This window comes from Oryzias latipes, chromosome 15, assembly GCF_002234675.1.
Source record: "Oryzias latipes chromosome 15, ASM223467v1".
Lineage (NCBI taxonomy): Eukaryota > Metazoa > Chordata > Actinopteri > Beloniformes > Adrianichthyidae > Oryzias > Oryzias latipes.
Window position 1 is genome coordinate 17,220,395 of NC_019873.2, and position 27,890 is coordinate 17,248,284.

The 27,890-nt window shown below is 38.3% G+C and overlaps 2 protein-coding genes across 6 annotated transcripts in view; both read right to left on the reverse strand.

Annotated features, from left to right (window-relative positions):
- Positions 1-1,125: 1,125 nt before the first annotated feature.
- sf3b5 (splicing factor 3b subunit 5) lies at positions 1,126-4,016 on the reverse strand. The gene is made up of 2 exons (XM_020709454.2): positions 3,892-4,016; positions 1,126-2,017 (listed from the first exon to the last, which is right to left on the reverse strand). The coding sequence occupies exon 2, from the start codon at positions 1,990-1,992 to the stop codon at positions 1,732-1,734; it is 261 nt and encodes an 86-aa protein (XP_020565113.1). The 5' UTR covers positions 1,993-2,017; positions 3,892-4,016; the 3' UTR covers positions 1,126-1,731.
- A 7,394-nt stretch (positions 4,017-11,410) lies between these two features.
- phactr2 (phosphatase and actin regulator 2) overlaps positions 11,411-27,890 on the reverse strand; it is a 47,159-nt gene continuing 30,679 nt past the window's right edge. For 4 of the 5 annotated variants that reach the window (XM_020709456.2, XM_020709455.2, XM_020709459.2 and 1 more), the window contains 10 exons: positions 27,658-27,801; positions 24,589-24,834; positions 21,929-22,469; positions 20,060-20,235; positions 18,998-19,154; positions 18,665-18,720; positions 16,336-16,397; positions 15,986-16,123; positions 14,371-14,447; positions 11,411-12,947 (listed from right to left, as the gene is read on the reverse strand). In XM_020709456.2, the coding sequence (XP_020565115.1) occupies positions 12,932-12,947; positions 14,371-14,447; positions 15,986-16,123; positions 16,336-16,397; positions 18,665-18,720; positions 18,998-19,154; positions 20,060-20,235; positions 21,929-22,469; positions 24,589-24,834; positions 27,658-27,801 (1,613 nt within the window). In that variant the 3' untranslated portion in view covers positions 11,411-12,931. The remainder of the gene's footprint in view (positions 12,948-14,370; positions 14,448-15,985; positions 16,124-16,335; positions 16,398-18,664; positions 18,721-18,997; positions 19,155-20,059; positions 20,236-21,928; positions 22,470-24,588; positions 24,835-27,657; positions 27,802-27,890) is intronic. The other variant, XM_020709460.2, reaches the window with a different exon arrangement.

Consider the following 27,890-nt stretch of genomic DNA (forward strand, 5'->3'; position numbering starts at 1 on the left):
TCTGTGCTCTAGTGGTGCAGAAGTATTTGCATGCATTGATAGTTCCCCCACGTATCTGGAATGTCTCATGCTCGGTTCAAGCATTAGTGAGTCTGTTGGACTAAAGGGTTCAGAAATGAACCCTTTTTATCACTGGAAACCCATAGTTAGACATCCCTTCACTGGATATAAAATGCCTTTTTAACTGCAAGTGAGCCACTTGGGTTTGTTGACAGAGTCGTGTCACAGAAAGAGCGCATGTGGTGACTGGCAGCCTCTTTGGTCTCCTGCTGGCTTCACGCATGACTTGGCAACACCTTCTCCCCGTTACTCACAGTGAGGACAGATGGCAAGGACTTACCTAGGAAGAAACCCTTCAACACACATGCACACACCCAGTCACGAGACGCAAGTGTTTGTCAGTCCAACTATGACTCATCACTTCTCCCACTGTTTTAGAGTGACTTTGGGCAGCGGCGTGTTTCGATAACCATTAGTCAGCAAGTCAGACCCTGCTGCTCCTTATTGTACCTCACTTGTGCGCTCACTTCCATTCTGAATCCCTAAATCCCCCCCGCTCAAAACAACTACTTCACTTTTATGAGTCTCGGGCAATTCTCGTCATGGATGGTGGCGAACGACACCTACGTAGTAGCTGATGTCTGCTAGGAGCTGCATCTCCTGAGAGGTCAATTTGCACTCCAAAAAATTGCAGGGACACTTACAGGTCCAAAGGAAAACTACGAAACCTGCTGTAGCTTGTAGAACGAGCAGTCAAGCCTCTCTTCAAAATAAGATGGTGAGAGACCAAACGGCGTTATGCACAGATAACGACAAGTCTGTGCAGGCGAGCAGTCGAGTGCAAACTGCAAGTGATTGTGGAGGTGGACGACACTGTTAAATCTGTAAGGACAAACAAATCACGAGCCAACGCAGTGGAGAACACAATTCACACGCGGCTAACTGGCTTCCTGCCTGAATGGCTGTGATGGAGGCGGTCATTTTCAGACAAAAGCTGCAGAATAAAAGCTCAAACTGAAATCTCTACCTTTATCAAGAGACAGAAAGATCCTTTTATCATATATATTTTGATGGGCAAAAAAAAATTAAAATTTGTGTCTGACTAAAGCCTGCACAACAAAACAGTACTTGTAACTAAGACGTTTATTATAGGTAAACACAATTGGCAAATATTCAATCTAAAGATGCATTATTTTTGAAGGCATTTGTAAAAAGTAAAAAACAAAATCATATATTTTAAGCAAAAACAAAACCACTGCTATAGCCATTGCTGCTCCTTCAACAAAGTCCTAAGGATGACTTTGGTCTTTTTCTTTTTACAATAAAACGTCTTGTTTGGATGATTTATTCATTTAAACGTTCTCACTTTTTTAAATGCGTTTTAGAAAACTGACATATTTCCAGAATAAAATGATCAGTGAAAGAGCTTAACCAAAGGAAAAATAATGTTTTCATTAGAAATACAACAGTTCAACATTGTGCACATATTGGACATTTTTAACATTTTCTGAAATGGATAAGTTCAGGTGTCGTCATTCTCATTCGTTTCCTGAAAGCACTACAGTTAATGTATTCACCGATCAAACAAGTGAGAATAGCTTCAGTGAACACATGAATACCAGATTTTACTGGCTGCTCTGACCTCAAGGTTAGAAACAAACAACCGTCCAAAACTGAAAAAAAGAAAAGGTAAGAGGGAAAAAAAGCTGCAGCAGTTGGTTGGGCTGTGTTTTATGCATCATCGGGTTTGTCTGCAGGTGGTCCACATGGCTGAAGCATCTTCTCCATCAAGTTGAAGCGAACACGAGCTTTGCTTTCATTTTCAGCGATGGAAAAGTAGTTGAGCAGGTCAAAATGACCCATGTAGGAGCAATAAGAGTCACGGTGCTGGTTCACCAGCCATTCCCATTTGGTAGTGTCAGCATGCCCTGTTCCGATGTACTTGGACTGGAGATGCTCCAGCTGACTGTGGATATTGTATCGGTCAGTCATTCTCTCTGAGATCAGTCAACAGGCTCTGGGAGAAAGAAAGTAAATCAGAGATTTGAATTGTGCTTCAGCAAACAGACGATCCAGTCAGATAAACTCATAAACAAGAAGGTTTTAGTTATTCTTGTGACATTTGTGAGGAAAATTACAATTCAAAGATAAAAACAAAATAATTTGAAGGAAAAAAAAACTCAAAATAATGCCTTTTTTATATTATATGGTGGTACATGTAAATAAATTAAACCTTTAAGAAGCAAATGTTATAAACATGGCTAATGGTAAATACACTTCACAAGCCTATAAAATTCTATTATGTGTCTCTCCAATGAGTGGGGAGCATCTGAAAGTAAAGATTACCACATCCAACTGCTAAACTTCAAATATATCAATGAATGTCAGTTATACCATGGTCCAGGTGAATGCTCCATTCTGATTGGCTGCTGAGTGGGGATTAAGTAAGGGATAGTCACCAACAAAGTATACGTTGCCAGAAATTAACGCACGCCGTGGAAACCCAAACTGCCCGATGCTTCCGTTGATTATTAGTGCGTTGATTATCCTGCTTTTACCATGGTCACTTACAAAACAAATACATTTTCAATCAGTTTTTAGTCATTTATTCTTGTTATTTTTTCGGTTTACGTTGCTTTTTTCAAAAAAAGCGGACTTTTTGCAACATGGTGTGGCGTGTTGTCACGTTACCGTAACATGACAACACGCTGAGCTGGCACCGACCTCCACTGCAGCAGTAAAAGCCATAAATAAGCTGATCGTCATGATGGTGTATGTTAAATTAAAGCATCAGTTCAGAATGAAGGTTCACCGCTCACCGCTTGTTTTTATCCAGATGATGAAACAAATGTCTGTTTTAAAAAAGCCGGCGCAGTGACACAGAACATCTAAGCAATGTAACTGGAACTTCTTTTTTTAGACGTGCGGTTATCACTTTTTTAATGCACACTCAGCAGCCAATCAGAATTGAGTATTCACCCGTACCATGGTATAATTTCTGATAATGGACACCTCAAAGGTCATTATCCGTCTTTTAACGGACGACAAGGAAGCTTAAACTGTCAAGACACCTTGTCAGCTATTATCCTTTACTTACCCAGCATCCCCACAAAAATCTTATAGGACACATTGAACACATACCCATTCACCAGTCTATTATTAAACTAGTGTAGAAGTAGAATAATTATTAAATTACTATACTTTGCAGTGGTGTGTATAAACATCAAAATAAAATATTCAGTAAAAACAAAAATATTAATAAACCGTAGAGTTGAATGTCTAATACAGACTTTTCCCCTTATGTTTCTTACGTCCCTTTTCTCCAGATCATATGCAGTTTACTTTGACATAATGAAATACAAAAGCTTTGTTTTGTTGTTTGCACACCAACAAATTCTGTATTTCTTAGATTATCATCCCTTTCAATAACATGAAACAAGTTTTGAATTAGTGTGACAAATTAAAAACAAAGGCATGACTGATTTGTTAGAATTACAGGAAAACGACGGATTTCTCACAGCTATGCAGATTTGAACCTTTTAGCCTAGCTAAACTGCTAGAAATTCTGGTCTTAAGGAAAGGACTCCTCGGAGAGTCAATGGATAATTTTCCCATGAGGAAAATCAATATAATGCACAACTACCAGAAATTAAATAAAATCGTGTCATACTTTATTGCAGATATTTACCATTTATGGTATATGACCGTTTTTGAAAGCACGACTATCCCTTTAAAACAAAGTTACATTTTACTTTGTTAGCTTGATCCTATATCATTAGCCTGGGTCTCGGCTAATAACCTATTTAAACTCCTGAACTTTAGTTTCTCTCGTAGCCAGCGGTGCAACTTCCATGTGGCCATCGATGATATACATATAAAAGGTCAACTTACTTGAAAAGCGCGGGTTTGAAAAACAGGTGAAGCTTGAAAAAGATGATAAAAACTGCGTCCGTCCGAACACACCGCGACGAGCAGAAGCTGGCTTCCGGTTTGCCTTCGACTTAACAAACCGGTGAGAAACCGAGACGGTGTTTTTTTTGTTCCGACTTTTTATTCCTAACGCGATGGTAAAGGTGGACACCAAAGTGAACGACATATAAAACCTCATTTTATGGAAAGGTGAAAGGCAAGTCAAATATTCTGTATCTATTCCTTTTTTTTTTTTTTTTTACAATGATAATTATATATATTCTTGGTCATAAACAGGTTAGGAACAATATTTTTAGATCTGAAAACAGTTTCAGGTTTTCGGTTTTAAAACAGCAGGCATTTAATGAATGTCAACTGTAGTGGACACCAGGACCATTTTAATCTATTTAATGGCTACACATTATTTTTAGGTGAAAGAAGTGAAGCTGAGAGGATTCTGTACCAGATAGTCGAAGGTTGATTCATATTTGGAGCTTTCGGATGATGAAAAGGATGAGGAGGGTGAGATTCAGTCTGTGATAGGTGATGATGAAGATGAAGAAGATGATAATTCAGGAGAATCTGATGAGTCAGAGAAGGTGCAGCAAAGTCTTCGTGCTCTGTGGACCAGGACTAACTTGCATGTTTTATTTAGTTTCAGGCTAATGTCTTACATTTTATGACCATGTTAGAACATTGTAGTGTTTGTACTATGTTTAAATGGAAAAAAAAAAAACTGCTTTTTTTATTAACTTGATTTTTTTTGTGTTTTTTAAACGTACATCATCACAGGTTTACACCTGTGCTAGCAGGGCGCCCCGCTCAAGATGACCCCAAAGTTTGTGAATACTGGAGTCCAATCTCGTACTTTTCACAGTACATCGATAACAATATTTTCGAGGATCATCTAATGTTTTTTGGGTGAATATCACTCTAAAGATTTAATCTGCTCCTTTTTTCTGATTTTCCAAATTGATCTCTATTTTCACAGAAATATCATCCTGTTGTCTTCTATCTACAATAAAAAATATTTTTAAAAAAATTAAAATTGTTAGGTGTTCTAGGCCTAAATAGATAGGAAATCACATAAAAACAGGAATTGTAAGACACTTTTTTTCCTCGGTTCTCAGGAGGTTGAATGTTTTTTTAAATTTTTACATTAAAGTTTTACATTAGACAGGAATGGTCTGATGGTTTTCAGATGTCAGTATGTGACCAGTGGCCATGTATTCACGTGTGCAAAAAACCCTGCTTCGTCAGTATTACTAAATGTGCTACATAAATCAAGTAAAGTTACAATATTTTTCAGTGATTCCAATATTTTATAATTTCTTTCATGCTATTTATGACACAGAATAAGAAACAGAACAACCTCGTTCCTTTTTTTTTTTTAAAAGAAGCTCCATTTTAAAGGAAGAACATCACTAAAGTTTATAAATAATGCATGTTCTGCTGCTTTACTGGGCAGCACTAAAAATTGGGTTTGTTGGCAAAATATGCAAACTGTCATGAGTTTGCAGTAAACAAATCAACCAAAAAAAAAAGAATCTTAACAGCTATAAAAGTGAAACTATTTTAACTCTGTTGACAGAATCTCACAGAAGTTGGTCTACTACTTTTACTTGCAAAATCAGAGATTATCTCAGCCACATTATATGTTTTTAATTCAAGTGTCTCAATGGGCTTCACTAATTGTACAAAACATAACATCAGTGATAAAATATAACAGCTGAATGCTAAAGTAAACTAAACAGACTAAGCTAAACTCGGGGTATCCCTGCCCCTTAAATCCTCCTTTTTCGGTGGGGAAAAAACACCTAAAAAAAGGAAGAAGAAAAACAAAAGACGGAAGGAAAAAACCTTAGGGATATCCACATGAAGGAGGGATCCTCTCCCAGGATGGACAGGTGATGTATCAGGACTAAAGAAGAATTCGCTCATCTAACTCTACCACTACATACTTAAATAGTCCAGCAGATGGGCTTCATCCAGATGGAGTTGGCGGACGGCTGAGAGCACAGACGAGCCAGAGAAGAGCCAGAGACGAGTCTGCGGCTGTGTCCGAATTCCCAAACTACAAAAACCCTATATAGTGCTGTACTATATAGTTCCCATGATTTTAAAATAATTCTGACACCAATGCTCACTACTTTTCTCTTTCGGTCGTTGTTCATATCGCACTTAACAAGAAAACAGAATGGCACATTACCGCCACCACCTGGTCTGGAGGCGAACTACTTCTGCTTTAACACCGATTAGGACAAAACCAATTTTCCAAAGTAAAAACCCAATAAATATAAACATTTTACGAAGACTATTTATGAATCTGCTGTGTTCTGATGATGAGAAAATGCATGTTCTCCTCATGCATGTGAAGGTTTTCTCTGGCTTCCACCCACAGTCTAGAAACATGCCTCATAGGCGAACATATTGGCCACAATATCCCCAAGTGTGCATGTGTGAGAGTGTGGGAGTAGTTTTGTTTCCTGGAATAATAGTGGCGACTTGCCCAGGGTGCATCTGCCTTTGCCCTTCAGTGGCCGGGACAGGCTTGTGACCCCGAAAGAGATGTAGAGGGTTAAGAAAATGGATTGATAAGTGTTTTATTCATTCATTTTCTGTACCGCTTTGTCCCTTTCATGGTCATGGGGCTGCCGGAGCCTATCCCGGCTACTTGGGCGTAGGCAGGGGGGATGCCCTGGACAGGTCGCCAGTCTGTCGCAGGGTAGAACGTCCACAGTCACACACCCATGCACTCTCACACTCACACCTATGGACAATTTAGAGTTGCCAATTAACCTATGAAGCATATTTTTGGACAGTGGGAGGAAGCCGGAGATCCCGGTGAAAACCCACACATGCACGGGGAGAACATGCAAACTCCACACAGAAAGGCCCCCCATTGATGTATTTGAACCAGGGGCCTTCTTGCTGTGAGGCAAGAGCGCTAACCACTGCGCCACCGTGCAGTGTGTTTTAATTTATTCATTTAAAGCTGTAAAGCACTTGTGTTGCTGCTGAATAAAAAGTGATTCATAAATAAAGTTTGAATTTGTATTGAATATTTAAACTGTTTGCAGTATAATTTAGGGAAGAAATAATATGTTTATATTGTTAGAAATGGTGTAATATAACTTTTTTTTCACAAAGTAGATTATGATCACAAAAACTATATCATTAATGAAGACTGAATCAATTGGTAGTAAAATCTAAATTCTGGAAATACAACCTGACAATAATACAAATAAAAAAAAAACACGAGGTAAAGTGTTTAAGAAGATGAAAGTTAAACAAAGTGATCTGGAACATATAGATCAACAAATCTTTATCAAAGCAAGATTGATCAAACACTTCATATAAATATTATAAATGAGATAAACCAAACAACACTTTTACTCCTTTTCACTGCATTCAGCTCTTCCTGCATTCCTGTCAGGTCTGCCTTCTACAGTGGAGCTCCATTTGAACCGAATTAACTTTCCTCAGCCGGTGAAGGTGATCTATTGTAGTCAGTAAATACAGACGGAGTAGCTCATCAGCCAGAGAATCAATTTAATCCCCCACAACTGCACATTTTCCCTTTACCCTTTCGACCATTCAAGACCCTGCAGCATCTTCACAGCCTACAGTGGCAGCAGATTCACATCCTTAACACTTTAGCGCTCTGATTACCCCGGCAGCGACACATGTTTGCCCTTGTGCCCGACACAGTTGGGGGAACCTGTTAACAGGCGCTTGGCCTTGATGTAAGCTCCTTGTTAGACTGCTGCAGCACATCTGTTTTATCCTTTGATTACACAACAGCTCTGCATAATGATCTTCCTTAAACGTTCCTCATTAGAATGTGCTGTGTTTTTTTTTCTCTCTCCCCGGTTTGCCTCACTTTTCTCTTCCCCACGTCTTAACAATTTTTCACGTTTAAATTATGCAAAATTAAAGAGTATTCTTGTTTTTCGTCTTTTGATTGTTACAGCTACAAGCTTTCAATAAATTCGTGGTAGCAGTGGGACTTATATGTGATAGCGGGGTGAATGTATAATGAGTATTAGAGCCAGGATAAAGAAAAAAGACGAACTCCAACAGCCACTCATGCAACCTCAGGGAGCTTAAAAATGATGACTAAACACCATCTTCTTTCCAGTTGAGTAGTGGGTTTTCATTACAGCTGAAACCTGCAGGCAATTTAACCAGGTCAAAACTGCCCTACTTTCCTGTAAAAGAAACTTTATTACACTTTGTGTGTAATACAACGATCATGGCACATATCTCTTTCCGAGGTAATTGATTTTGATCAAATTTCTTTCAGGTTTAAGCTTTTGAGTTCAGATTGGAAACTGTGGACTCCACCAATGATGTAATTCATTACAAAGATATGAAGGTCAAGCTTTTTTCTCCCACATGAAAGGTGTGGATGAGGTTTGGGACTACCAAACCCCTGAGGGGCAGCTTTGAAATATGAGTCCCATCTTTTTTTTTTATAGTTATCTTGATGTCGTCTTTCGTCCTGCGTTTCATAGCTTTCAATTTAAAACTTTGGCTGTCAGAAGATAGGTTTGCAAAGTTATTATGCAGGAATCCAGTGAGGATCTTTGATGATTCATGTTTTTGACTACCTTCCATGTCCTGCCTTCGCTTCACTGCCGTCCCCTTTTAGACCCTCTTTGATTGTTTTTTTTTTAGCTGCCATTTTCTTGCCCCTTTCAAGGCCAACTCCATTAAATTCACATCCTCTTCGAAATCCTGAAAGCTTGCAGTCTGTTGAAGTCCATAGTTCAAGCTCATGTCAGCAAATGGGGAAAAAAAAAATCACCAAAAAGTTTATCTATTTCATTCATTTAGTTCAAAATCTAAAATCTTAATGGCCCACTCCAATGAAAATCTTGGTATTTTTAACAAGTTCTTGTATCATATTTTTCCATGGTGAAGGACATTTGTAAAGAAAATTCCAGTTAAACCTGCATTTCTGAGTATTTCTTTATTCAAGTTGTGACCAGAAAAAAAAAGAAGTTTGAAAAATACAGTATAGTTTCCACAAAGGTCCTATACTCCGCTCCATTCTGATGCATCCACTTGCAGACAAAAGGATCCATGTGCCGTACGTCTTTGTCTTCCTCGTCCGAGCTGGCATCCGACTCAAAACTGGACGGCTGGATGGCTCCAATATTGCTCGTCATTTTAGTTCCACAGCTAACGTTAGCTTGGGGTTGTTGAGAGAGAGTTAAAAAAAGAGGATTGATGGGAAACGAGGGCAGGCTCCCTCCGTGCTAACTCAGAGGCAAATTTCTGATGAACTCCAGCCGTTCTGCAGAATCTATGTCCTAGAAAACAACACAGGGTTGTCGATTTTTCCTGAAAACCATAATTAAGAAAAAACTACTGGAAACACTTTTACAATAGATCGAACGATGATTGGAGTTGGACTTTAAGTCTATTTTGCACAGATTGCTGTATCCCTTCAAATCAATATGATGTATAGCTACAATAAACTCTCAGACATTCACCGGTAAACGTATCCTTGAAATGAATTAAGAATGCTGGATTTCTGATAAGCACTTACTGCAATAGTGCACCTGAGCATAGAGGCAATCAGTCTGTGTTGCTGGATCTAATATCTTGCTCTTAATAGGTTCTCTATGGGATTCAGCTGAGGTGAGTTTGCAGACCAAACAGTCACATGAATCACTTGACCTTTGGATCTTGGAGTTTCTTTAGTTTCTTGCTGAGGCGACCTGATAAAACAGTGAGTGAACAGCAGTAGACATTACTGCAAAAACAGGCCCCTTAGAAATAAGTCCAACATTTTTACCCCATTAGCAGATTTTCTTTAAATAACCAGAAAAATTGCCATTGGGGTAAGAAAAATGTTCTTGCCAAGAATTCTTGTTTTAAGAAATATATTGTAGTAGCCAAGACATATTTCCTTAAACTAAGACTATTTTACTATTGAAAAACTTTCTAGATAAGGTTGTTTTTCTTGCAAAAAAGAAAGAAAGACAAATTTTCCTTTATAATTTCTTATGATTCAGTTTTGCCCTAGAGCCACTACTGGCTGGGGAAAATTTCCAACAACATAATAGATTTCTGCACTGACACCAGCTTCCTCCAAAAATTGTACTCCAAAGATTTTTCCAGAAATCTTGATTTTTAAGAGGAAAGTTTATTTACTTTGATCTTTGAAAAGCAAATAAGCTAGAGGCTTGCTCCAGAAATGAGGCCACGCATTTTCTTAATAGTTCAAGAGTAATTTGACTTTTATGAGGGTTTGGGTTTAAATCAAGTGCAGTTTCTCACATCTGCAATATTTAACAAATGTGGGACATCCTGTAGTACACAGATGCAAAGAAACTAGTTTGAGGTTGTTCTTTCTTAACTTGCTTTTATTTCTACTATCAGGCTGTTTTGGAACTGCTACAGAAACATCCAGCTGATCCCAAATGCAGCAGCTATCCAGAAGAAAATTGCTAGAGGAAATTCAATCGCTCCACTCTGAGCTTTTCTGCTTTGCCTGTCATAAAGTTTGATGAAATTAATTTTTGTTAATCAAAGATTTGAATGGAAAAGCTTAAACTCTCAAAGGTAGCTATTTTCATAATCAAACCATTTTGTTTTAATGCTGTCTTTTTTCCTGAAATTGGAGCATGGAACCAAAGGCAGAGCCTTTGACTATCAGGCTCAATTTTTGTGAAACTAATTTTCCTTCGTCAGTCTGTCTTCTTGATAAAGCTTAGATTTTAGGTGAGCATATCTGACAGCTGGGAGTGGGCTCTCCGTCTTTCATGATGCAGATATTAGATGTTCCAGTTTCTGTCTCTCTCTCACCAGACGGCCGGCCTTTCTGAGTCTGGTTAGGGGCAGCAGTCAACAGCCAGCTCCTTCAGCAAAAGAGCTTTTTATCTCAATTTGCACAGGGCGTCCAGAATTCCTCTCTGACTCATTACACAGTAATCCAGATCGACAATTTCTTGGAAAAGCCCCAAAAGATTCCAAGGATTTTCTACTGCAACACACAAACATTACATCTATATAACATTTGCAGTCTTTAGCTCCACATTTTTCTTCTAGGGAGTGAACAACAAAAAAAAAACCTCAAGGAGTATTACTATGGCAAACAAACTCAATTCTTTTTGGTAAATAGTGGCATCTGACAAAACAATGAATCGTCCCTTGACATTCCAGTTCAACAATAATGCCTCAATGAGGATTGAGGCACACTCTTTATGCGAAAAAATGAAATTAAATGGTAGCCTTTAATAGAAGTCCTTGGAAGGCGACAGTAATGCTTAGCAATAAATCTATATGAAGGTCTTGATGCTTTCATACATGACTAAATAACTATTAGCTTATTCCACCCTCCTTTTTTTCAGATTTAGGTTTGGAGTTTCAATGTGCAGTTATGTAATATGTCATTTATACAAACCAAATGTTACTTTCTAATCAATTTTTCAATTCTTGAAGAAGAAACACTGAAGCTGGCCTGACAGATGCAAACAGGTCGACAAAATAAAGCTCCAAACATTCACAGCAGTTTTATAATTGATCATATCTTCAGCTACATGGACTTCATTGTATGAACATGCTTGATATACACTGTACAAAAAAATAAAATACAACAGCACAGACATGAATGAATACTGTTGGCTTGTTTCCTGTACATCATTTCCTTCAACTCTGGCAAAGCAGCAGGAATAACCAATTCTTTCGCTTCTTCTACTATTTAACAAGTGCTGTGGTGAGATCACTGATGCTTACAGGAACCTGGATAAATTAACACCAAGCCCTGGCAAATAGTGAGAACTCCCATGTAAAGAAACAGTTTGGATTTCTCCATGGACAAAGTGCATGATTATGCATCCTAATGTTTGAGCCATTCAATTTTCACAGGAATTAAAGGGCCTTAATGGATTCTTACTTGCTTAATTTTAATGTAATTGTACATTTAAAAGGGAAATAAAGTCATACTTGGTGCCCTTAAAGCCTCAATTAAAAGTACTGAAGACTTTAAAAGGGTAAATATTGAGAGTAAAAAAATAAAAGCTTGATTGTTGAAACTGGAAAAGGTTGAGATTGAATTCATCTCTGTGTGCTTGACAAACAGTGCTGGGGTTGATAACAGACCAACGTCTCTGTGCTGGAGGAGATGAATATTCAGTTTAATAACACCTTTCCTTCAATTTCTCCAACTAAATGAAGCTTTTCTTCAAAACAAAAAAGTACTTCCCGTTTTCTTCTTTGGCATCGTGTCCACTTAGTGAAGATTCTGCCAAACCGCAGAGAAATAAACCCTCAAAATATGAGATCCAGCACTTTTTCAGAAGATAAAAGAACACAAAAACATTTTACTTTATAAACCTCCGCCATCTAAGGCTTCTTTATAATACAACACCTGTTACATTTCTCAATTCTTTTGATACAGCGCCCTCTAGTGGCAGTGTCATTTAAAATGGTCCGACAATCAGCAGTGTTTGGGATTCAACTGTTTCCTGTTTGAGGAGCACGCCCATTTATGGGCATCTGTCTCAAAGGAAACACACAAAGACTTCACAGCACACTTCAGCCAAATTCTGTGTTATAAAAGACACTGTGCTTGTTTCTGCTCTCTGTGACAAAAAACAATTTGACACTCTACAATAAATAGGCTTCTAAAGGGCAAAAATACACACCGCTGTTGTCACTACAGATATGTGCAAACGTTTAATTGGTGCCTTTAAAGCGCCGTGGCCTTAAGACACATTTGTAGCTGTCATTACAGACATAAATAGGTAGAATCCCAGACAAAGAAACCTCGTCACAGAAGGCAACTTGAAAGGCCGTAGCAGGAAAAGCTGACTGGACGGTGGGGTCGGTTCTGTGTTTAACCTCAGATGGGGAGTCCGTATGAACCAATCCAGCTGGATCGGAGCTCTCCCTGCTAAGTCAAACCAGAGTTTCGTGTGAAAGAGAGAGAGACTGGATTCCAAAACAAATGGAGGGAAAGAGTCTGGAGAGAAGGTGGGCTGTCAGGAGCCGAGCTTGTGATGGCAAATCAAGGTCGGTGGAACCTGAAAAACAAGAAAAGGGCAAATTTATAGAAATAAATACATATAAAGTAAACAAACTGTAAGCTAATCGTGTTTTCTCTTCGAGATGGTGACTATCTTTACACTTAACTGTTAATCTGAGCCATGTGGTTGAAAATTTGCAGTTTTATAGATGTATTTTTTAAAGGTTTTTGCTGATTTGGTGTGAACTAAATCTTAATATTTAGCATCAGACGGTGGGAGGATCTGAGGAGGCAACAACAGCCTAACTTAATCACGCGTCAAATTAAAAAATTAAAAATAACTGGAGATGTGAAAAAAACGATGCAATGAAAGTTGGTCAAAAATCTCTTATAGGTTGCAAAACATTTCCGAGAAGACGGATCAGTGTTACGAGTCCAAGTGAAACGATTCCAGACGTCCAGGAACCTTTCCTGTTTAGGACTTGCATTCCACCTGCTAACATGAAGGACGCTCTCAGACACACAAAAAAGGTGTGTAGAAAAAAAAAATGTAAGCGTGGAAAAATGTTTTTTGACAAAAATAAAGAAAAATTTACTATAAAAGATAGAACCTTTATCCCTCGACACTCCTGCAGCACAGAGGGGGTTTCCTTCTACATCTGTGTAGAAATGGGATTCGTTTTTGCTGATGTAAAGTGTCGGCTAAGTGACTGAAATGTTCTCCAGCTGCTCCATGTCGACCGTTTCTGGTACTTTAGAACTGGTTTCTTGAATCAAAGTTAAGCGGCAACACATTTCATTTTCAAAAAATCCCAATAAAAGCTCTCTTTTGATAATGTATTTTTTAGATGCTTGATTTTTTTATATTTATTTGAAATCTCTCTCTCTCTCTTTTTTTTTTTTTTTACAAAATTCCCCACTTTGTAAAATGAACTCTAACATAAAGTTCTGCTTTCCTAAAAAGCTTTTTTCAAACAATATTTAATTTTACATTTCTTTTTTAAATTATGAAATATTTGAGATACTTTAGTTTAAAAAAATGTCAGTATTTTTCCTTATCCCACAATTCTTGAGCTCCCTTCCAGGTCAAAGCTGACAAGAAGAAGAGTCGTCCTTCTCTGTGTGCTTGCGTCTTTATTTTTCTAAAGAAATGCTAGATTACAAGTCAGATCTATGCAGCACAGGGCTTTCTATCTAAGGCTGTTGGTGTCCTTGCAGTCCTGCCACTGGGCACAAACACAGCAAACAGATTTAATAGCATTTGAGGGAGCCTGCTCTTCTTCAGCAGTCACCGCCTGAGGCTCATGAACTCGCCCACCCAGGTGTAAATCACCACTTTCCTGAGTAATAAGCTTTAGCGGGTCAGAATGACATAAATATTGATCAGGGAGAGTTAATAAGCAGCAGGATTTACTGCGATAAACTACTGACGAAGCTGCAGAGGCGGCAAAAACGCTGCGGGATAAGGACTGCTGGGGTACCTGGTAAACTGTTTGCTGTCTTGGTGAACCTCCATCTCTCGGCTCTTAAACTCATTCAGTTCCTTACGGATAGCAGCCTGAGGAGAAGAAGCAGAACAAACACAAATGTAGTGATGAGAACCAACAATCGTTACACAACATTCTGGTGAGTTTTATTTTTCACAATACACTGGCCTCAAACATGTGCAGATCCATAACAATTCTGGGGTGAATGATAGATAAAAGCCACAAGTCTTTACAGATAAAAATAACTCAGTTTTTCAATTAATGGAAACAAAATTGAAGCAAAAATAAAGCAGTTTTTAAGGTCTCTTCAGGAATGGTTAAAGGTAATGTATAAATACTTATTTTATTCCTAAAGGTGTCAAATAAGTTTTTAGCATCAAAAACCCATTTGCTGCATGCTTACAAGTGCCAAACTGAGCATCTCTAAATTAATAAGACATTACAACACTGAAACAAATCTTCCCCGGCTGAAGTCTTGCCTTAAACTCCTTCCATGGAAGCTTTAGTAGAATTTTCCTTTTTCCAATTTGTTTCTTCCTGTGCAGCAATCCTACTCACTAATTTCCAACCAGGAATTCATTCAATAGACCTGCAGTAACCTGCTAAAAGCAATACTTCCATGTAATAAACTCTAAATGTTCTGATATTTTTCCTCAAACAGGTATGTGACAGATGCATCTAAATACAAGATTTTTCTCCAAGTAAAAAGCTAATTTAGTGATATTAGATCTCTTAAAAGCTATTTAAAGCTAAAAACCTTCTTTTTGTTTTGAAAATCCATTTAGAGACTTGACTTAATGTTCTGCAGAAACTTGGTTTTTAGGTGAGCTGACAAGGATTTTGGCAGTAGAAAGGCAGAATCGTATTAGTAAGTAATATAAAACACTAAATATACAGTTCCCAAGTAGATTTCTTTGCTGTTATTGAAAGAAAAACAATAAGTTCAGCTACAAATATGCAAAGATTTTTAAGAGACATGTTACAAAAACATTTATTTAACAAAAAAAAAAGACAGTCACTTACAAATAAATGATCAGAAATGGAATGCCTCTTAAAACAAATATGTTTGTTCTCTGATCAATGTTTAATTAAACAGTGATTTGGGGTGTAGTTAAAAAAATGAACAGCAGAGGGCAGTAGATTTGAATGAAGTTGTGCATTTCCTAGTTTTACTTCTGGTTAAAAACAGAAACAGTTTAATATAAGGATTATGGTGTTTTACATAAAGATTGTGATGTTTTACAGCTGGGTTTCTAAATTAAAAATAAAAAATGCATGCAAAAATCAAAGCAGGACATTGAATTTTTGCAACTAGATCATTTTATTTTACTTAATGTCACCAAACCTAAATCCATAACTGACTGACACATAATTTATCTGCAGCTTTACTTGGGTTTCAAGCGAGGTCAAAATGCAGTAATTAAGATTAAATTTATTAATTAAAAGCATTCAAGTGAAAAATGGTTCTTCTAATGAAAAAAATATCACCAAGGTCACTTTTTTTTAAAAAATGACTTTGATTTGAAAATAGGAAGGCAAAAAGGATAAGCAGGATTGTTTGGTGAGTGAGTGATTATACTGTTGGGCGACTGTTTGTTACTAGCAGTACCTTGTCAGCGGGAGTCAGGCGAGTCCACGGTTTGTCGGCCCGCCGATCGTAATCCTTGGCATCCGTTACCTCCACGTACTCGTTAAACCGAAGGATCCTTCGAGCCACCAGCTCTGCCACTGTCGGCCTCACACTCAGCTTCACAAATACACAGAGACACATTCTGAAATCATTGAGTGACATTAAAGGATTTTTTTTTTAAAGCACCCACATTGTCCACTAGGTGGACCAATTTCTGCACCCATTGTCTTTTGTTACCTTGCATGACCCATAAGGTGGAGCAGATTTGGCAGATAAATACAGACTGTGTGGTCTTTCTGTTTTCCATTCTGCGAGTGTGTTTGAAGTACCTTTCTGGTGAGCCTCCTCTTAATCTCCTGTTTGGCTTCTTGCTCCTCTGCTTCGTTCTTTTCTGAACACAGGGAATCATCGGGTCATTTTCACACAAATGATCCCCACCACAAACTTCTGCTTTCAATCACGAGATGAAGGCGAGAAACATAAGAGCAGCAGGATGTCAGGAATGGAGAAAGGGCTGCCACAGTCATCTTTGGATTGTGTGTTGCTGAAAGAACTCCTGCGCATAAAGAAGTGCTGTATGTATGAAGTGTAGTGTAGAAGCGTCAACCGGACTATGAAGTCACGGCGTAAACTAAGTCCATTTATTAAATGTGAGTCCAGTATTTGCAGAGAGGAAATGAATTAACCTTAGAATCTGAACAGCAAACATTTTTGCAGGGCTGTCAGGAATCTGCAGAGTATTGCGTGCAAACAGGTTTGGGGTAACTTGGCATGGACTACCCCTGAACTCTACCTCAAGTAGTGCCGTGGAATGCATGATATATTACAGCTGCCCGACTTATATGCATCGTAATAAGAACTACTGTGGTCTTTTTCCCTCATTCACACCTAAAGAGCTTCATTTAGCTGTGAACCAAACACCAGAGAGTGAAGTATCACAGGAAAAAACACTTCTAAACGAAAAAAAAGATGGACCCGTTTCAGCGTAAACAAAATCATTAAAAATCTTCTTTCCATTTGCTGCTCTAGTGTGCGTCACACCATGAACGATCAGAAATCTTAACCCTCCAGAGCTGCTGGCTGAACTCGTCAGCGGGCTTTGTTCAAAGCGGCGAGCCAAAGAGAAGCAGTGTCGGAGCGCCGTGTTTGCTGAGCGAGAGTGACAACCCTGAGATGCCAAAATCAAATGTCACGGCTGTTTTGGTTTTATTCAGTTTTGTTTCAACGCCCATTAAAATAACTGCTGGATTCCCTGTCAGACAGGATGATCTATGAGTTTCATTTCTGCATTAGCATCCAGAGTTATTCAAATCCAGTCTAATTCTCTAAGCAGTTATATTTCCCATTTCTAATTCTTAGTAATTCCTTTCTTTTTCTAAACTTCTGCAACGAAAGAAGCTTGTTAAACTGTATTCAAGTATCCTCTCTTAGACATTTCTTTTACTAGTTTCTTGGATTTGGATCCCACACCAGTACCATGCATCCTGTCCCTGCTAGAGTTAGAGTACTGACTGAACAATACATTACTTTCAGCTACACGTCTAACTTTAATTTCCTGTTCTGAATTCAGAAAGCGGTGAAGGCGGTTGTTAGCAGTTACTTTCCACCTCCTAGGGACAGATCCCGCACAATTACTCAGCCTTCAGCTTGGGGAAAGAGCGCATAAGAGCAAACCCTGTTAGATCTACGGCACTCTTGTTGTTAAAATTTAGATTACGTACATGTAATTAGCCTCAAAAGTAAAGACGGCGCAGGACGCGAGCTAGGAAACCCTCCAGCAGGAAGGATTTGGGTCCTGCTTGGTAGCATTCCACATAAAAAATCATTTCATTGATTTATCTTACAAAAAGAGTCCAGGTTACACTGAAAATGATTTAAAAAGACATAAATTCCTCTGAAAAACTGTGGCGAACAAAAACAGCGATGTGTCGCTGGTTTATAAGGGTTATAAGGAGCTCTGGAGTGGGAGGCTGAAAGCTGTGGAGCTACACAAGTCAGCCAGTTCTGTCTCATCTGTAATGACACACACAAGACAACACATCCACTAATATTAGAGTGGGAACATTAGCCTAACAGTGACTTGAACAACTTTGTGTGCCCACGCTGTGTTCATGACAAGAAAAATGACACGTTTTGGAAGAAAGTGAAGCTGCGGGACGATCAGAGAGGCACCATCAAGAACCGAGAAAGGAAGTCCACCTGCCTCCTGTTCCTGAATTCAAGTTCATCATGACTTGAATTTACTCCACCGAGTTTTGGGTGGACAAACTGACTAACACTTTATTAAAATAGGTATTATTTTCTAATTGATTATTATTCATCTCTGCAGGTTTTTAAAAGAATTTCTTAAATCAGTGAATGAAAAACACTCAAAAGGGGCCAAAAAAACGAGTTTCAGGTTTAATTTGATTTGATGATCCAAGGACTGAAAACAAGTGGATCAGAAGCATCTTTTAGCTAACACATTAAGAAGAAACAAAGGGAATTTGTGCATGTTTTTTGGTAAAAGGTGTATAGAAGTCCTAAAAAACAGATCCCTTCAGCTGTCTTTGTGTATATTTCTACTCTAGGCTTCAATTGAAGCTGTTGTGGTGCAGTGACGGTGTTCCTGATGAAAACGCTGTAATCACATTACTCCTCCAGACTTTTGAAACTTACGTCTCAGGATGTTCCTTTGCTCCAACTCTTCAGTTGTGGGTCTTTGGCTCAGGCGCCTAAAAGGATCAAACTGCATTATTATGCAATATTCATCTCAGCTAAGTAAAAATATAACATCACACCATTTATCTTATTAATAAAAACGAGAATCCATAGGCAGTTCTCCTTCAGCCATTTAGACAGTTACACCACCCACAGCTACAGCAAAAAAAAGAAGGAGTTGTTATCGTACTCCATAGCCAAAATCTCTGATGACAGGTAACGCCCACTTACAATTTCACACCTCCAAAGTGTGTGGCTGTGTGTGTTGTGTGGCTGTGTGTGTAAGGGTACCTGACGAGTTTGGAGCCTATCTGCTGGCGCAGCTCAAGCCTTTCTGTTTCAGAGCTCCGTGGCAGAATGTTTTTCTCCTCCAGCTCTTGCTTGCTGGGTCGGTTGCCTAGTTTGATGTTCAGCGTGTCTCGTCTGCGAATTTTACTTGCCAGTGAGCCTAAAGTTTAAAAAAAAAGAAATAAATAAGAAAAAGAAATAAAAGATCAACAGCTTGAAAACAAGGACATTTTAAAAATGGCTTACATATTTTAACACATCCATCCACTACATCTAGTGTGTATTTTATGGTGTTCTGTTTTTTTATTAAATGCTGCTTTTTTTTTTTCTTTCTATAATTTGGGCATTTGTAGTAAAGTGAAAAACTGAGATCAAATCTGCAATTGGGTCAAATCCAAGACGAAAAAAGGAACCAAATGCCCCTGAAGAATTTAGATTTTGAGTTTGTATCCATCCATCTCTATAAATATATTTCCACCGCCTCTGTCAAAGCTCACTTTGATAAAAACGTAGATCCACCACGTTAATTGTGGGATGTGATTTCCAGAATTGACATTGATGGTGACAGATGAGAGACCACTCATGGGATGGTGCCAGCTGATAACACAGTTGAAGATAAAATGTCTGAAGAACTAATGGGATTTCTTAAATGACTTGATCACTTCAAGTTAAAATCGACATTTTTTAAAACTGCATAAGATCGCTCAAGGAGATTCTACAAATGAGTTTTTAAGACAACCGCTAAAGCTTCACCTCTGACAAGGGAGGTCACCTTTGTGTCGTAATGCCAAATCATCTGAAGCCAATAGAAAACTTAAAGCTTTTTCTGCACATGTTGAACTGTTGATAATTGTGGAATTGACATATTAAAATCGGCATGTTGCATTAAATACATCAGGAAGCGAAAACAACCACAGTCATAGTACACATGGCTGTAAATAAAAAACCCAGAACTAGACGCTACTCATAGGTTTGACCCAGACTTAAGAGTCTTTTTAAAAGACAGATTTTAACAAGCAAGCTTTTATGCAAATGAGGAAATAGGGAATCTGATTAAAAACATACTGTTTGTGTATTCATCCTCCTCCTCTTCCTCTTCTTCATCTCGATAGAGGATTGGTCCGTCTGAATCAGAGTCACTGGTCTGGCTGTCTCTCGGTCTGTCTGGGATCACTGTCACCTCGGCGTGCTCCGTTTTAACGCTCAAACCTGGCGGCTTTTCTGCGCCGCTCTCTGTTGACCTGAATCAGAAAATCCATTTTAAAAACATCTATATGTATAAAACATTGATCAATTTGAATTTTCAACTATTTTTTAAAGAATTGTTTGTATAATTTGTACTTTTGTTTGCATTTATTTAGCAGGAAAGCCTAGGCTTTCATTAAGAAGATACAACGAAAATCATACACCCAGAGAAATAATAAAAGAAGGCACAAACTAAAACTTGCAAAGTAAAATAATAATTTATGTTTTTTTCTTTAGCATAAAGAGCATTGTGTTGCTAAGCTATTGATATTTTCTGCTCTCCCTTCAATCTCTGCGTGCAGATGTGCTCTCCTGTGTTTCTGCTGTCAGCTTTGCTGCTTGTGTAATTGTGCTGACCTGCAGCTCCAGTGTGTTTTGTGTGAACTGCTCAAACTTCTGCTCTCAGATTTTCACTTCTCCCTCTCAGATCCTCGATAAAACCCTTAAAATATCCCAGCTGAATGAAAAGAAATGGTGAGGCTTCAAAACCATTTCAAACAATGAAACAATGATCTCATCTTCCATAAGTCTGCCATTGGTTTAATATAAAACATATTTAAGCTAACATGCGGATTGAAACAATCACGTCTCTTTGTTACTTCCAGTGGTTTTGACATTTTCTGGTGGAGCCTTCTTAGGAGAGAAAAATAATTTTCTTTTTTAAACAAACATTTTCTCATGTTTCAAAGATGATATCAAGTGTTGATCACACAGGCCAGCGTGTACCAGAGCGGGAAGAGGGTCCGCAAAGACAAAACCAAAGCTCATTTGCAGCCGTTGGTCTCTAATTCACATCGTAATAGTTTATTCACTCTGCACTCTGATCTTCTTTTGCTCTATCGTAAAGTCTCCAGTGATCTTTTATGATTATGCCATTTTTACCCATAATCATAAAACCCATGTCACTTTTGCAGCACATGGTTTCTGCAGAGCAGCAGGTGGTTACTAGAAATTTGCCTGTTTTGTCAAGAAGCAACCACGCCCCCCTTCTCCTCCCCGTTGCTGAGAGCTCAGAGCAGAGAGCTCTTTTTCCAACAGAATTTTTTCATCTGCTCCTGATTCACAATGATTTGAATAGAGAAATAGTCAGAAATACATTTTTGAGCTTCATTTTCTTTAGAAATATCCTTCATCATGAGAAAAATGCCCCAAGAACATGTTAAAAACACCAAAACATGGGTCTTAAATTTAGCATGTCCTGGAACAGAAAGGGTGAAGAATATTTTTTGGTGATAAATTCAGGCATGAAAGAGTAAAAACTCATAAACCCAGACGGAGATACACGCGTTCATATTCTTTGTGGCTTTTAGATGTCTTCCTGGTTCTCTTTTCTAAAAATATGATTTATTTTTAAACATCCTGGAAGTTTTTTTTGCACCAGTGATAGGAAGAAATACTTGGTGAGAAATCACTGTGGTAGCAAAGTTGTCTTGCAGTTTTGGGGTTCTCTGGTGCCAAATTATTTGTTTTAATCGAGTTGGACTCAACCTTGAAAACCTATCAGGGGCCACGCCTCAAAGTCTGAGAACTGCTGGCTAAATCAGAGATCCCTCCACAGTTATTGGTAGAAGCATTTTATCAGCAGGATTTCCTGCAAAAGATTTGAATGTTCACCAAATTTTAAGAAACTTCATGAGATGTTCGGTTGCAAAAGAGGACGGAAAAATGCACGCCTCAGCCGAATCTCACCTTGGGCTGTTGTCCACACCACTCTCCTTTTTCTTGTTCCTATCTACTCCCTCCTCATCTGGTCGTCCTTGTTCCTTCTCCTGGGGGATGTTCTGTGTCTCTCCAGCTGTAAAGGACGTGTCCTCTGTGACAATGTTGACATGGGAACGCTTATCTGTGGTTTCAGGAACCAGTTCTTTGCTTCCCTCCTCTGCAGCTGAACCGCTGGGGACAGATATGGGCTCTTGGTTGTGTTGAGAAGCAGCATGAGTTACCTCCGCCTCACTGGCTGAGGCCTTAGGGGACAGAAGCTCTGTGTTTGGAGAATTATGGGAGGATTTTGAGTCTCTAGGTTGGCTGGGAGTCTCTGCAGCTGCTTTGGAAGCTTTATGAGGTAATGAGGAAGCGTGAGAGTCTGATTTCCGGCTGGGCTTTGCGTCTTTCCCATTACTCTGTGCTGCTGCAGCACCAGCATCTTTAGACACTCTAGATCGAGTTGTTGCTGTGGAGGTTGGGATGGTTTTTGTTGTGCATCCTGTTTTTTTTGGGTGGGAGGATTTGGCTGAGGAGACACAGAAAGACGGAAATGAGTGAAAGCCTAGGTGCTCGAGTCTCCTGAAAAAGATCCAGGTTGTTCAAAATTATGAAAGGTATCAAGCTCCCTTTAATCAGAATTCAGTTTCATGGAGGGAGAAACAAATGTAAAACTATATTCAGACAGAGCACTTAAAGTATTCAAGGAAAGAAACTTAATTAAACTAGTGTGGAAGGCCTTTTTGAAATAGAAGTGTGAAAAATTATCAAATCAGGCAGAAGTTATGTTCATATTTGTTAGACAAGATTAAACGACCGACCGACCGACCGACTCTTTTTATAGCACTTTACAACACCACAGGGATGCCAAAGGGCTTTACAATAAAAGAGAGATAAAAAGAAAATTTTTAAATTAAGCATTTTAGGAACAAAAAAGGAAAAAACAACAGCATAAAATTAAGAGCAATAAAATACATAAAAGACATAAGAATTCAATAAAAGGAGTAAAAGAAAATAAGATGCCACCAACTACTACTGAGTATCAACCCCTTTATGCCTGACTGTTTCCAATTGAATCAAAATTATTATTTTGTGTTTTATTCTATTCTAAGTTATTCTTTTTTAAGTAGAGTCCTGGATTAAATGGTAGGTTGTCAATCAGAGACATAAGGTGTGAAGGCCGTTCTAAAAAGGCACGTCTTTAGGTCTTAAGTTGACGTTTAAAACGGGTATTTGAAGGCTAACATCAGAGCACAAACACAGGCAACCATTTTCATTGAAACTCTGTCCGGCTTCTTTGGACAGTTAAAATACAACAATCTCTTGTAGATTCTCCAGAAATAGCAGGAAGGCACACGTTGAATGGTGTTGAACTGCAGCGCTAACCATTATTCCACCGCTCACTACGTGCAATCTTTCATCTGAAGGAGTGATATTTCAGAGTTTAGGCACAGCCTCTAGTAGGTTTATGTCCAGACATAAACTAGACACACTGCAATGTTGCAGACTTAATGAAAAACAGGAGGACACATCGTTTGAAAATTGCCACCTGTTTTTATGAGCTGTGCATGACTGCATTGTAAAATTCAGTCATGCACTGTGACAGAGCAGTTATGATGAAACAACTTTCTGTTTGCTGTTTTAACCAAAGGGGGATCATGTGGCATTGGTTTAACAGACGGCACATGTTAGTACACCCAAACACACAATAAAAGCTTTTTAAAAGAAATACAATTTGATGCATTTCATTTTTGATCTTTTGTCCTTTTCTTAAAGTATTTAAAAAAATGACTTTTTTATACAAGTTTATAGTTTTAGAAAACATAAAAACCCAGGTACCCATTTGCAAAGCTCATTAAATCAAACCTAGCATCTTAGCAACAGTTTGAAAGGAGAAACACTCAGAAATTTGAAACTGAAATGATTTCTTGTTACATTTGTTCTCCTTCATAAGTAAAATGCCACACGTACATGTCAAAAACTGAAAAACCATGATTTTCATCGGAGAGGGACTTGAAAAGATCTCTTACAGTTTTGTTTTTTATGCAAACACCATATATTTGATTTATTTACTTCATAATCTCCAGTAACCACCCTGAGTAACATTCTTAAAGACACAGGGTAATTTGACATTATGAAAGTCTTACTGTTACCTAAGAGTTTGCTGCCAGCTAGACTATTTCAGGATTAAAGGGAAAGATTTTTTAAATCTGGGGTAAACACCCAAAGGTAATGTTAACTGACAGTGTCTGCAATGTCTGTAAGAGCTGGAAAGTTTAGCCTGAGGAAAAATATGAAGGTGCAACTCAAGGAAGAACCTTTTAACAAAATTAAAAACTGAAAACATATCAGTATACAAAGTATTGTTGTGTGCGACTTTCACACATTAGTTGAAGCGTTACGAGCACGCCCTACCACTGTGCCATCAAAAATCACACCAGTGATTTATAAAATGTATGAAAGCCCTGCAGAAATGACTTTTCACACACACACTCACAATGGGTTTTTGTGAAGCGCACAAATAAATCTGTACTTCAGTCTTCTCCAAAAACCTCCACAGTGACTTGACTGACAGCAGGCAGGCAGGCAGGCAGGCAGGGATGAACATCCACTGATCAACAGGTTTCTTTACAGTCAGCTGAACTTACCATTCCCTCGGCTAGCAGTGTTAGTATGCCGTGGGTTAGCTTTTGTCTGCTGGGATGTGCCATTCTTGCCAGCGGTTTTAGTTGTCTTTTTAGTTGCAGAAGCACCGTCTTTTTGCCTGGTCGTAGTGCCCGTGCCGACAGCAGGTTTAGCAGATGCTGGTGCAGCAGCACTTTGCTGTTTTTTAGCTTGGGCGTCTCGAGGTCGCGCCTGGTTTGCCCGGCCAGGTTGTTTAGTGTCACACCTCTCTGAGCAGATCAGAGCAAGCAGGAAGGAAAGAGGCAGTCAAGGCAGACTTGAAGAGAAAGTGGAAGCAAGGTTAGCGATGCTCATCTGTGCAAACAAATGCACAAATGGACATGCAGTCAAGCAGAAATGAGAGATTAGAGAACAGAAGAGACCTCTGTGTTTACTATTTTAGGGAGTTTTGACAGATGATGCCTTCCTAACATCAAATGGTATTGTATGTTTTATTAGAAGCCTTTCTTTCTTTTTCTTTTTTTACTTTTGACAAACATTTCTATAGGATCAATGCTAACAGGGTTGAGATGAAAACAGCACTTAGGCAATAGGCAGCATTGGACTGTACAGCAGTGGGCTGTCTCCTGAGGGACTGGGAAGCATTAGCTAGAAGGATCTAGCACTCTAGTAAGACGAAATGCTGTAATGGGAATATCTATTTGAACACATTAGATAAGCTCATAGATCTCGGAGTTCGATAAGGGCCCAAAAACTGCTGCACGAACAAACGCATTGAGCGGCTACAAGGAAGGACTTAAAGCATCTAAAAAAAGCCACATAAAAAGATAGAAGACAACCATCTTTATTGGTTTGTTTAACCCCCCCCCCAAACTATATTTTTACTATTGTAAAATCGTTCCCATAGATCTTTTATTTTATGCAGTTTTTAGCTCAAATCAAGGAGGATTCCCAATGAGAGCGGAGGAGGCGGGACTTTGGCCCGTCCAAGCCTTTAGCCGAGTCATAAGTCCGAGCTTTTTAAACATCCGGCTTTTATCGGCTCCTGATTCCAACGCTATATGAATAAAGAAATAATCTGAAACGCAGTTTTAACTCCAGATTCTTTAACACATGTCCTCATTATGAGAAAAATGCTACAAGAACATGTTACAAACACGACTTACATTGGAGTGGGTCTTTAAGAGCACAAAGCAAAATTAAAAAATCCAAGCAAGCTGGGTATCCCCTTAATATTTGTAAATCAAATTGATTAAGAATTCAATTAAAAATGTGATTACATTTGAACTTTTTTCTCATTTTATTCCAAAAGAACTATTATTTTTTATTTATTTCAACATTTAATAAGTAATGGGAGGATTATTCCCTTGAGAGGCCACATCTCATTTTTAAGTGGTTCCTTGAAATGTGATCAATTTTAAAAAGGTAGAACTGTCTTTAATAAAATCTGACACATTAACATTTATAACCAACATGATATCGGTACTTTTTTAGCCTTTTAAGGAAAATTAATACATGGATTGGAATTATGCATTAATGCATTTTTTAAGTAAGAATATACTTGATCAATTTTATTTAAATTAAATCCAGTAAAGATTTCTACCATGAAGCATCATACACAGGCTAATTGTATAAATGAAGGGGAAAATAATCCATATTAGCTAAAACAGAAATGGGTAGATATTTTTGAAAAATCAAAAAAAAAAATTTTTTTTTTTTTGCATATACCAACAAATTAGGCCTCATAGTTTTGGGCTTCAAATGGATTATTATAGTATAGAAAGTAATCCATTTTTGAAAAGATCGAGTACACCGTTAATACTGGTCGTTCATTATGCTCTGATGGATTCCTGATCAAACTGAAATGATTCCATTCCAAGGGGAACTCTACTGAAGTTTACAATGTGTAAGTCCTTTTACGGTGCGTGCTGCCCAAGCAGATACATAAGACAGACAGCTAGCTGTGTATTAAATGCACACTCATCTGTCTGGTCTTCTTCAAGCACTTGTACTTGTCACACAATCTCTCTTATGATCATAACAGTATGATAGCAAGATCTCCCAGTACTACAGCTGAGTTCCCACCTCACACATACTCAGCAAGCTGAAAAGTATCGTTTTTTTTCCAAACTCATTTGATATGTTTTCTTGCTTTGTTCTTCTCGGCTTGTAGGTTTTTGAATTCCTATTTTGATCTTATTCACATTCAAATTATGAAAGTTTTCTTTACAAAGATTTTAAATAATTTACAGACAAATGCTGCACCAACTCAAACTGGCCTGTCCTTTGAATAATATAATTAAACAAAGAGTTGAACCTCGGTCCTAGATCACGTGTAATGTGTTCTCCCTACTCTATGGCGGCTCCAAAAGAGTGAAGACTCTTTGGGTTACTTTGAAAGCACTCTGGTCAAATGCAGAGGAATTCCACTACAGAGATGAGAACAGCAGAGAGGAGTGGAAACCCGTCTGTTTCTTTTTACACACATCTCTACAGAAAAGCAGCAGCTTGCTGAAATTTCACACATTACAATCCTCGCAACTGTTAAGCTCACAAGAGCAACCTTACCAAATACTGAAATGCAATCAGTTATCAAACATTACATTAGAAAGATTGAATTGATCAAATATAATCTTTTAGATTTTATTTGAGTAATGCTTCAAAATCAAAGAAAGATCAAATTAATATGAACAGTTTTTTGAAGGCTTTTAAGTTTAAGATCAAATTAATATGAACAGTATTTTTAAGGCTTTTAAGTTTTATCCCCAGATAAAATGCATTTTTTTTGTTTTTGCTGGCATCTCCATTTTTTTCATGTTGGTACATCAAATCTTACTTTCTCCATATCACTGCACCATTTTCAAAACCAAAGTCAGAGTGGACACACTCGGAGCTATTCTTCCACATAGACCACACCCACTTCCACCTTTTGACACTTTATCTCTCACAAAGGAAAAAAAAGAAAGTTCTGCTTGAGGAGTGAAGTCATTTTTCTGTTCTTATGAAACTTGGACCCACTTAAGAGACACCCGGGTTAAAGAATCATACAAGCCATGAAAACCAACGTTTGCAGAAACGGACTCCATGGGTACCTGTTGTTTTGTCCCCGGTGTTAACTGGGCCAGAAGCTTGTTCCTGCAACTGAGTTTCTGGAGACTCAATATCTACTTTCACTTCCTCTGCAGTCAAACTGGACGTCGTGTGGCCGTTCAGATTTTCACTGTTGATTGGTTCATCTGTGAGACAGAGAGAAAAGAATCCTGACTTTAATGTTTCGGTTCATAATGAATGTCAGACAAAGTTTGTTCAGTCTTTGTTTGTGTTC

Bases quoted from the DNA above. Each gene is read 5' to 3' on its own strand.
- sf3b5 (XM_020709454.2), bottom strand. From the start codon at position 1,992: ATGACTGACCGATACAATATCCACAGTCAGCTGGAGCATCTCCAGTCC.